The sequence below is a fragment of the Daphnia pulicaria genome, chromosome 8 (assembly GCF_021234035.1).
Source record: "Daphnia pulicaria isolate SC F1-1A chromosome 8, SC_F0-13Bv2, whole genome shotgun sequence".
In the NCBI taxonomy this organism is placed as follows: domain Eukaryota; kingdom Metazoa; phylum Arthropoda; class Branchiopoda; order Diplostraca; family Daphniidae; genus Daphnia; species Daphnia pulicaria.
Genome location: NC_060920.1, coordinates 14,589,422 through 14,598,881, shown reverse-complemented (window position 1 = coordinate 14,598,881; position 9,460 = coordinate 14,589,422). Strand labels below are relative to the sequence as shown.

At 42.3% G+C, this 9,460-nt stretch overlaps 2 protein-coding genes across 4 annotated transcripts; one reads left to right on the top strand and one right to left on the bottom strand.

The window, feature by feature from the left end:
- Positions 1-85: 85 nt before the first annotated feature.
- Positions 86-2,063, bottom strand: LOC124312151 (holocytochrome c-type synthase-like). The gene is made up of 9 exons (XM_046776643.1): positions 1,893-2,063; positions 1,602-1,705; positions 1,443-1,544; positions 1,302-1,370; positions 1,123-1,224; positions 914-1,036; positions 717-836; positions 537-649; positions 86-451 (listed from the first exon to the last, which is right to left on the bottom strand). Exons 2-9 carry the CDS (start codon positions 1,692-1,694, stop codon positions 184-186), a joined length of 990 nt encoding a protein of 329 aa, XP_046632599.1. The 5' UTR covers positions 1,695-1,705; positions 1,893-2,063; the 3' UTR covers positions 86-183.
- Positions 2,064-2,592: 529 nt separating this feature from the next.
- Positions 2,593-9,314, top strand: LOC124312077 (transcription factor cwo-like). Of its 3 annotated transcripts, none has more exons than XM_046776538.1 (7): positions 2,593-3,636; positions 4,676-4,740; positions 6,167-6,435; positions 6,516-6,725; positions 7,346-7,546; positions 7,605-8,231; positions 8,301-9,314. In XM_046776538.1, the coding sequence occupies exons 1-7, from the start codon at positions 3,574-3,576 to the stop codon at positions 9,209-9,211; spliced, it is 2,346 nt and encodes a 781-aa protein (XP_046632494.1). In that variant the 5' UTR covers positions 2,593-3,573; the 3' UTR covers positions 9,212-9,314. The 3 variants fall into 3 exon arrangements, with proteins under 3 accessions (XP_046632494.1, XP_046632492.1, XP_046632495.1); XM_046776536.1 differs by having other exon boundaries at positions 2,594-3,636; positions 7,602-8,231; XM_046776539.1 differs by lacking the exon at positions 2,593-3,636 and having other exon boundaries at positions 4,425-4,740; positions 7,602-8,231.
- The last annotated feature ends 146 nt before the right edge of the window (positions 9,315-9,460 follow it).

Genomic DNA, 9,460 nt, shown 5'->3' with positions numbered 1-9,460 from the left:
GATGTTATCTTTTGTTCTTGATAATTTTTTATTAATAGAGAAACGAGAACAACACTGCCATCTAGTGACGGTCAGTATTTTATGGTGATTTATATACGGAAACTTGTATTTCAGTAGTTTTCGTTGACTTGACACAATTTAAAGTTACTACAGACTGAGATTTAAGAAAAAAAAAGGCTTGAACTATGCGTCACTCTTTACTGGCTCTTCTTTTTCGGCCTTTTGTTCGAAAACGGGGGTTGTTTCTTCACGACTATATCTCCATCTCCACCACGTCACCTTCATACGATCCCAGCAGTTTTCCCACGAATCCATGGCTGGTCGCACGTCCAGCAGAGCGAATTTATAATCTTCGTGTACTTTGCCACCGTCATAGTAATCGATGACATAGCGGACCTCCTTACCGCAGCGATCAATAATCCAATCATGGCGATCAAACGGCAATTCATAACTGTACAACAAACGGTTAAGTGTTTACGTAGATAATAAAGGTACACAAATCAAAATGACGTAAGATTTGCCGTTAATAAACATACCCCATCATTTGCCTGATCCTCGCTCGTGGAGAATAATCTTTAGCTTTCCCTCCGAAACTTTTTAATCTAGGATCGCCGCATTCTTGTGCATGCAGAGCCTCCCATTTCAAAACCTAATTTCACAGAGAGCACCCATGAATAAGTAGACTTGGCAGTGTAGCTAAATTATGCAATTGATACTTCTATCCAGGCTTGCTCGTTATTTGAATTGTGAATCTTGATTATATCGTCCATATCTTTAGGTTCTAGTTCCTCTTCCTTCCATCTCCAGCCTTTCCGCAACATGGCATTCCAAAACATCTATCAGAGAAAATAAACAACAACTCTATTAGTTTGACTGCCGCTGTGCAGCGCAGCATGTAAATAGGAATTAGAACCTGCTGAGAAGGATATTGCCAGAATTCTTTTTCAGTTCCTGCTTTCGGTATGGATGATACTTGCCGCTGGGTCGGCAAACTGAATGGCTGATCAGGAGCAGGCCTTTGATTCGGCGGCGGCATCTAATTTGAATAGTGCTCATCATGTTCAATGCTCAATCACAACATGTATGTGTAATTCAAGAAACGACAGTTAAATCTATTTTTACCATGTTCAGTGGGTCTACATCATTCGATGTATTTAGAAGCAGTGAACCATTCTCTCCGCTCATTGGACATTCACTTGGGTACTCCATAGTTTGGACTGGAACCTAAAAATAGAATAAAGGGGGTGATTATTTATTGAGGAAAGCAATAAAATTTGTGATTTTTATTTATTTGTTTTTACTTTGGTTTCCAATTTCTGGTCATGGCTCATTGGACATTCACTTGGGTATTCCACAGGTATTACTGGTGCCTTCAATAAAGAATTTGAGGTTAAAAATACACGTTTGGGTATAATAGTCAAGTATAATTGAGGTAGATTTACTGGTGGTTTTTTCTCTACTTGAGTGTGCATGGGACATTCAGCAGGAAATGAATTTCCATTGTTCATATGATGACTGTAGGAAGAACTGTGATGTGTGTAAGCCTATCAAAATAAAATATTAGGCTATATCTAATGTTTTACACATTTATTTTCCAATACTTGTGTTTTCGATGGTTCATGGTGCAGATCACCATACAATGGTTTGGTTATCGAATCAGCAGTGGTTTGAGCGATTGAGGCAGTATTACCCATTTTTCAGATAGCTGTAGAATAAAATTAAATGAAGAGAAAAATTTTAAAGGATTTGTAATTTTTGGTTTTTTAATTGTGACTGTTAAGATAATGAAATCGCGCCTCATTTTGAGCTTTCATAGCAATTTACCTGAAAGCTTGCTTCATACTATACTGATAAAACAACATTATTTTCTAAATTTTCAGATCAAAACTCACCTCTAGAAGCTAATAAAATACTTCAAAGTCTTTTTTTAAAAATACCACTCAGATATTCAAACTTGATTGATTACGTGATCGACAAATCAAACGCCGAAAAGTTGAGCGTGTCTTCTGCAAGAGCAGACGATATGATGTAATTTCGTTTAGTATTCAAATGTGACCGATAGATGGCGAAACCGTTCTGGATTTGGATTATAATATCATGACGGGTTCTATATGCGTTAACAAAAATTTACCAAAGTCCTTAGTAGTGGATCGGCTCTATGTCAATTTTTGGGTTAAATATGATTGAACTTAAAAAAAAGTAAAATCGGTCATTTAAGCCTGATAGAATAGAAAAAGATTGCATCACATCTCCGCCATCACCGATCCAAGGAACCAGTGGCAACGTGCCTAGTGCGATCTGCGCTAGAACCCGATCGATTGATTTGCGAGTCACGCGCTACGGGCACGTGAGCTTCCGTCTATCCCACTCCTTTGAAGCAGCTAGCAGCAGCATCAATTAATTGCATTTGTATTGCAATGACATTTACCAGAATTGGCCCTATGCAAAGCATTTGGTTTCCGTTAGAACTGCGAAACAGGTAAATTAATTCAAAGACATTCATCAGCACTCTGTGTACACGTGCCCATTAATGACATCATATCCCACGTTATCAAAGCTAACCTAAATATCTTTCTTCAAAGTGTCAATCAAGAACGAAGGCAAAGTCAAATTTGTCGTCAACCTTGTCTTCAAGTTCTGACTTGCAAACTTGAACTTTCCACCATTTTTTGGTGGGTGAGCGAGAACCGTTGTGCCGATTATATCTGGGCAACTTTGTTAAAAGTCACGTTGTCACAAGCATTGGTTGGCTATCGATCAGCAGCCCCAGACGTCTCCAAGAGGAACTCTAGAAAAGAAAAAGACCCCGAGGGATATTACAACAAAATGTGTGTGTGTGTGTGTGCGCAGTAGATGGAGCCAAAAGTTATACGACGATTCCAAGAAAATTTTTTGTATGCGCTAGGAAGGAAATCGATCAAAGTCACGTTGCTCTGTGCGTGAAACCCAAACCCTCCACTGTCCCTTCCCTAGTTCCCCCCGTGTTCTTTGAAGTACTCATCCACCAGTTAGGTCGTTCGCTTTACACAGCCGTCGTCCCAGTTATTTATAAAAATATTTGTTCGCTAGAATATCCCTTGACTCCATCCGAAATTCTCCTACAACCAAAGACGCTATCAAATTTCCAATTAATAAAACCGTAGGTGTGTGCATACGCATGAGCTCGGGAGCCCTCGGGGAGGACCACGACGTAAATTAAATCTCACATAACAACAGATCATCCACCAGTCGATGCGAATTTTGATGGGAGGAAAACTAGTTTTAGAACGTCATTTATTCACGTGGACTTGGTGGATGACCCACCTAGAGCAAAACACGTGCAGCCATAAAAATGTTAGCCAACACCCATCTTTTTTAGCAAAGACAAAAACCGGTTCTCAATCCGACCTATCTCAATATAGCGATTCTTACCTTTTTTTTTCTTTTCCCAACTTTTACCCAAAAGACGACAGCGAATTCAACAACGCTCGACAATCTAACCTGAAATCTTCACGTTTTTACTCACAACAAAACGAAAAGGAATAAAATATAACCGAATCGAAGACTAAAAATATAACCGAAAATAAAAGCGAAATGAAAAGAAATAATTTCTCTATTGTCCAGACGGGAACGAAGCCAAACGAATGGGTGATGGTGTGTTGCGTTTTAACCTGGGGAGAGCAGCAGCTGCTACTTACGTTACACACTCACACATAGGGGATGTGTTGGAGAAACGTGCTCGTGAACGGGAGGTGGGAGCCACGAGAAGGCGACACTGTCGCCCCGTGAAAGGATTGGGTGGGTGCGGATAGGCGCAGAGAGAAAGGGATGCGGTGCCAGCGCTACGTTCCACGTGACGTGAGCCAGTCACGCGGACGCCACAGTTCCCTTCCCCTCCCAAAGTCTGTGTGGTCTATGCAGGTCCTTTCTTTTTTTCTTTCTTTCTCCTAGCGGCTCGGCCACATTTTCGGTCACGTGAACCAAATGTTGGAAGAAGAAATCGCTGAGAACAACATCAGCGGCCCCCCCAAAACGAGATAACCCGTTGAAGTTGTTGTCTTTGACCATAAATGGACATCGTGAAAGGAGTTGTTTTTTTCTTCGAATCAGTCTTCTTCTGTCGTCACGTGTGGCACAATGGAATGTCAAAAACCTAGAAAAACTTTTTGGGAGGATCAAAAAATTGGGCCCGGCATCAAAGTTGTATAATCAAAAATTGAAGGTGATTTGATGTTGTACATTGAGATCTGGGGTGCGCGGAGAAAACCAGTCCTTGAAAAATGGAAAAAGAAAAAAGGAAGAGACGCATGTGCAGCTACACACACAGACAGAGAGAGAGAGAGAGCTGTGCCCGCCCGTCTCAAACACGTGATCAAGCGTCTCTCTCGTGTGTGCGATTGCGCCCTCTTTTTATTTTCTCTCCTTTCGGGACTGCCCTTTTCCCGCAACACCACCCTCCAACTCTGCCCCGGTCGTCGTGATATGCCTCACGGTTCGCCTTCTCTACTGTCTCAGTCAACTTGGCGTACCAGGACGATCTAGACACGTATCTTGTTTATCACGCAACGCTATTCCACCAGTGCATTTAGTGAACCATGAAAACGTGAACGTTTGAACAATTTGAAACCAAACCAAAACTTGCTCTATACCAAACGAAATTACCTCATTAAAACATTTCATCATGGATGTTGGCAACTCGTCGTCGTCCACGAAAATGGATAAATACTGGGTAGATTCACCCAACCAGTGCCATTACGACCGGTAAGTTTAAAACTCTAGAAAAATATAAGTTGAGTTAAAAGAGGAAGAAGCATGACCTTGACAATGTTAAGAGAATTTACCATCGAAGGAGCCTCTCCGTGAAAGAATTCGGCTGCGAGATACTTTGTCTGCTGTGGGCGTAGTGAGTTGAGCACCGAGATAATTATTTGGTTCAAGGGCAGCTACTAGGCCATGTTTCACAGCCTTCCTTTAAATTCTAAAAATGTTCACAAAGTCATTTTGATATGGACAAAGAATTAACCTAGAGACTTGACAGCATGCTTGCAGCAGTTGAAACTTGGCCAACACAATAACGAAACAAGAATTTCGTGAGGATGGCCTTGTCTAGTTCTTTTTTTGCATCCGAGCAATCCGCAATAGTCACCAAGCCATCTGGTGGAAGGATTGTCGTTTCCTTGTCAGCCCCCGTACATGTAAAAATCAATTGCGTTCCCCCCAATTATTCCTGAATGGATCTGTTATGTAAAATAAAGTTGCCAAAAAGTTCTGTTTCCAACTGGGGGTTCACGCTGGGCTGCAATTAAGAAAAAACGCACTTGAAACTTCTGCGTCACGTGGCCGAATCACGTGCCCTACGTTGCCTTAGCGACCCGATGATTCCAGTAATATTCGTTGCTATGAGAGACGTGTAACCTTTTCGGATCGTTTTTCTCTCATATTTTACACATCGACAGATAAAAACAAATTGCAAACATCTAAAAACCTTCTGGGGGGGGGGGGGGGTGCGTGGGTATCGAATATAGAAGGACACCGAGTCCAAATACACAAGGTTAACGAGCGCTAGGTAAGATAAGGATATATGCGCACGCCTATATAATACACACACCTTTCCGGCTATCGCTTCAGGGGGTAAAAAGCCATGCATCCACGTGCCTGTAGTCTTCAAAGCTAAACAATAAATAACTTAAAAAAGAAATAAAGAAAAAGCGACAAACTTTTTTTGTTTTAGCGGGTGCGGTCAAATGTTTTTACTCCTATTCGTTGGGAGTCTGGCCGGAGTCAACGCCTCTTTGTTGAGGCATCACGTGCGTGACCGGCATCACGTGTTGTATCTACATGGCAATGTGAGGCAATCCAACGACATCAACTGACTTCCTTTAATGGCATTTCAATGTTTTGCTCTCCTAGCAAATAAAAGAAATTTTCGATTAATAAAACTGGGAAGACATTTCGCAATGTTACACATTGCTTCAAAGTGACCGGAGGATGATGACCTTGTTGATCACGTGGCTCTTGCATGTGACTACCGTATTCGTTGCAACCGGATTTCAAAATTTTTCTTTATGGGTGAATAAACTGTTGAACTTTCTGAAAAAAGAAAGAGACAAGAGGCTGGTCTTAAATAGCCGCGTGCGGAATACATAAATAAATTACTACAATCTACTTATACAATTTTATGTGGCAGGAACTTGAATTTCGCTGCCATCGGAAGCGAAGATGAAGAAGCTTATTCCAATTTCTCCAAGAAAACGAAATCCGCCCGCGATCCTCAATCACATCGCATCATTGAGAAAAGAAGGCGCGACCGGATGAATAATTGCTTGGCTGATTTGTCCCGACTCTTACCATCCGCCTACATGAAGAAAGGGCGTGGCAGAATCGAGAAAACAGAAATTATCGAAATGACAATCAAGCACATGAAACATTTACAGGTTCACGCCTGCAAAGAAATGGGTAAGGTGGTTGTTGTGTAGTCAAAAGATTATACGTATAAAGGCAATCAACTCAACTTTCTTTTTTTTCTTTCGCCACAGAATCGTGCGAGATCGCTGTCCAAATGGAACAGCTGCATAGCAACACCAAGTCGGAACAATATCGATCCGGATTTCTCGAATGCATCACTGAAACAGTCCAGTTCATCGGTCATCACCAGGCGGATCACCATGGGCCTTTTTATCCTGGAGATGATTTCGGTAGCCGATTGGTGGCCCACCTGCACAACCATTACGAAAAAATCGGTCGCGGTATGTTTGTTTTCATTTCACTTCATTCCTGTGCCATTTCCTTTGCCATTCCCATTTTTGGAAACCTGCAAAAGAAACAAAAGAATATTCGTATTTGGAACATATAACCCTTTAAACTCACCAGGCTAAAATCTCTTTATAATCAAATTAATTATACTATCCAGAAAGACAAAAAAAAACTGTGGACTTCGAAAAGTGAATTAATCACAAAGTAGTGCTTGATTGACAAAAATTTTAACTATTAATGCATACGCAATGGGCTGCAGGTAAAACAAAAAATCCTAAACAAAACATTATGTCTCTCTCTCTCTCACACACACACTCTTGTTTTCCCTGTTGAAAAACGGATAACCATTAACAATCCGCCTGGATGATTGGCAACGATAAATTTGTTTTTCTTGATTTGCAATTTTTAGTCATTTTTCTTTCAGATTTTTGGTTTCATTTCTTGATTTGGTCTTTCAGAAAGTTGCGCATGCTTTGCATCCATTATTTCCCGCTTACAGCTTGTCTTTCTTGAATTCTACCCAGTAATTTATTTTACGTTTCGTAAATGCCAACTTGAACTGGATCACATTTTTCATTGTTCTCTTTCTTCGAAAATCGTTTTGAATGCCCAGGTGAAGGAACGGGTTCAGAAACGGGCGATTTTTCGAATGGAATAACCGCAGTGACCTTGGTGGCAAGGACCGGTCATCCCACGAATGGCGTAGGACAAACAGGCACTGACGGAGGAGATTTTCCAAATGCTTCTCCGTCTGTTTCTGGCACAGTACCTCAGGGCGTTCAAGATCAATTCAAACCATCACACGATAATACAGGTAAACTTTCCCATACGATTTAGAAAATCAATAACTAACAATTTGATTCGCACAGTAGAGACAGATAAAATGAAAGATGAACGAGTTCAAGGCATGTTTAATTACCTGAATGGCACCGGATCCTCTACCGAACACCACAGACAACAGCAACAACAACAGCAGCCACAACAACAGCAACCACAGCAGCAGCCACAACATTCCAACGACCGCAGACCGACAAGATCCTCATCAGGATCGGGTGGAGACAGCGACGAATCGCGGTCAAACAGGGCCACACGGAATTCAGATACACCGTCACCCGTCAACCCCACAACGGACGGATCATCACCTACCGACATGGACAATTCTAGTCATAGCGGAGGATCCAATCACTCGTCGTGCAGATCATCTTCTCAACTCCGCCAAATGTTGTTGGCCAGTGAATCCGGGGGATCCAGGACAAAGAGTTGCTCGTCGTCCAGCCAATGCAGCAGCCGCAGCAACACCACTCAGCAAAGTATCGACGACTCCAACAGCGTGTACAAGAAGTTCAAGACAAACATCCATCAGAGGTTCACAGCTGATTTGGAACACGTCTTTCCACAGTCCAGCTGCGTCATGACACCTTCAGGTTCTTCGGCGAGTAGCAGTCTTAACGAACAGCAGCCCCAACAAACCAACCACCAGGATCGATCCTTTGAACAATGTAAAAATAAGAATTAATTACCATTTTGAACGTAATAAAAATATCTAACATCCAATTTACCTATGACAGATCACGGCCTCAAACGAAAGAAGTCAGACACCGACATGAACAGGCACAACAATTCAAGATACGGCTGGAACAATGAAGTACCTCCTACACCGCAACCCTCATCGCCGTCTTCAAGGAGTCAAAGGCTTCATTCCGAGGAAATGGACGATTCAACTGTCTTCTCGATGGATCAAATGCAACAGCAGCAGCAACCGTCGTCAAATTTACCAGCAATGCAACCGATAATGGAAAGTGTTCCTATTTTCGCACTGCACCCGAAAAGTGCTTTCTACGTCCCCATGTCAATCGAGTTGTCACTTATTCGGACGCTTTTCACTCCGCCATCTTCTTCGACCGACCCCAATGCCCAACCTCTACTTCACCCAGTTACCATTAGCGTCAATTTCGGTCATCCGTCAAGGGTCTTGACCACCGCTACACTCACCGAAACAGTGGCATCGATCCAACAACATTCTTCAGTCATACAGTCACCAGTTAAACTAACGAGGCCAGAGGCTCTTCTACCCGGGTTGGTACCAGCGCCGCAAATCGTCGTTCATCATCAAAGGCATCCAAATCCGCACCATCACCAATTTGACATGGATCCCTTTGGGACCAATTTCAGTCCGTTAACGATGACCGGGCCGACGGAAGACAACCGATTACGTGTGGGTAGCAGCAGCAGCAGCAGCAACCGAGAGCACAGCAGTCGTTCATCTCTAGTTAGACATCACGACGAGCAGCCCAAAATGTTCCGACCACCGCAGCGAGAAGAAGGCGGATACGTTCATGCCGGCCGGGAGTACCCCATCATCAGGTCATCACGTGAACACGGTAGTCGATCACCCGCCGTCATCACGGCAAACCACGGAACAGCGACTCATTCCTCCCGCTGGTCCCATCTAATGGCCAAACGCACTCACACTCCGTGAGATCCACTCCTCTCTTGAAATAGCTTATAATTAAATGTCCCAACAAAAAAGTGTTTACGTTAGCAGATCGACGAAATGTCTAAAAACAAATCAGATAGTTATGTGACAGGAAAAAATATCAGGCAAAAACAAAAAAAAACCCTATATATATTATATAAATATATCAAATGGCTCTCCATCGAGATTCTCTAAATTGTTACTTGATCATTCTTCTAATTTCGCAAAAAAATCCCAATGCTATTTTTTTAA

What these genes read in the sequence shown, in the direction of transcription:
- LOC124312151 (XM_046776643.1), bottom strand. Translation starts at nt 1,694, where the DNA reads ATGGGTAATACTGCCTCAATCGCTCAAACCACTGCTGATTCGATAACC. An exon ending in AAGTAGAGAAAAAACCACCA is followed by an intron (nt 1,371 to 1,442) that starts GTAAATCTACCT and finishes TCTTTATTGAAG; the next exon opens with GCACCAGTAATACCTGTGGA. An exon ending in ATGTAGACCCACTGAACATG is followed by an intron (nt 1,037 to 1,122) that starts GTAAAAATAGAT and finishes TATTCAAATTAG; the next exon opens with ATGCCGCCGCCGAATCAAAG.
- LOC124312077 (XM_046776536.1), top strand. Translation starts at nt 3,574, where the DNA reads ATGAAAAGAAATAATTTCTCTATTGTCCAGACGGGAACGAAGCCAAAC. An exon ending in AACCAGTGCCATTACGACCG is followed by an intron (nt 4,741 to 6,166) that starts GTAAGTTTAAAA and finishes TTTATGTGGCAG; the next exon opens with GAACTTGAATTTCGCTGCCA. An exon ending in TTACGAAAAAATCGGTCGCG is followed by an intron (nt 6,726 to 7,345) that starts GTATGTTTGTTT and finishes TTGAATGCCCAG; the next exon opens with GTGAAGGAACGGGTTCAGAA.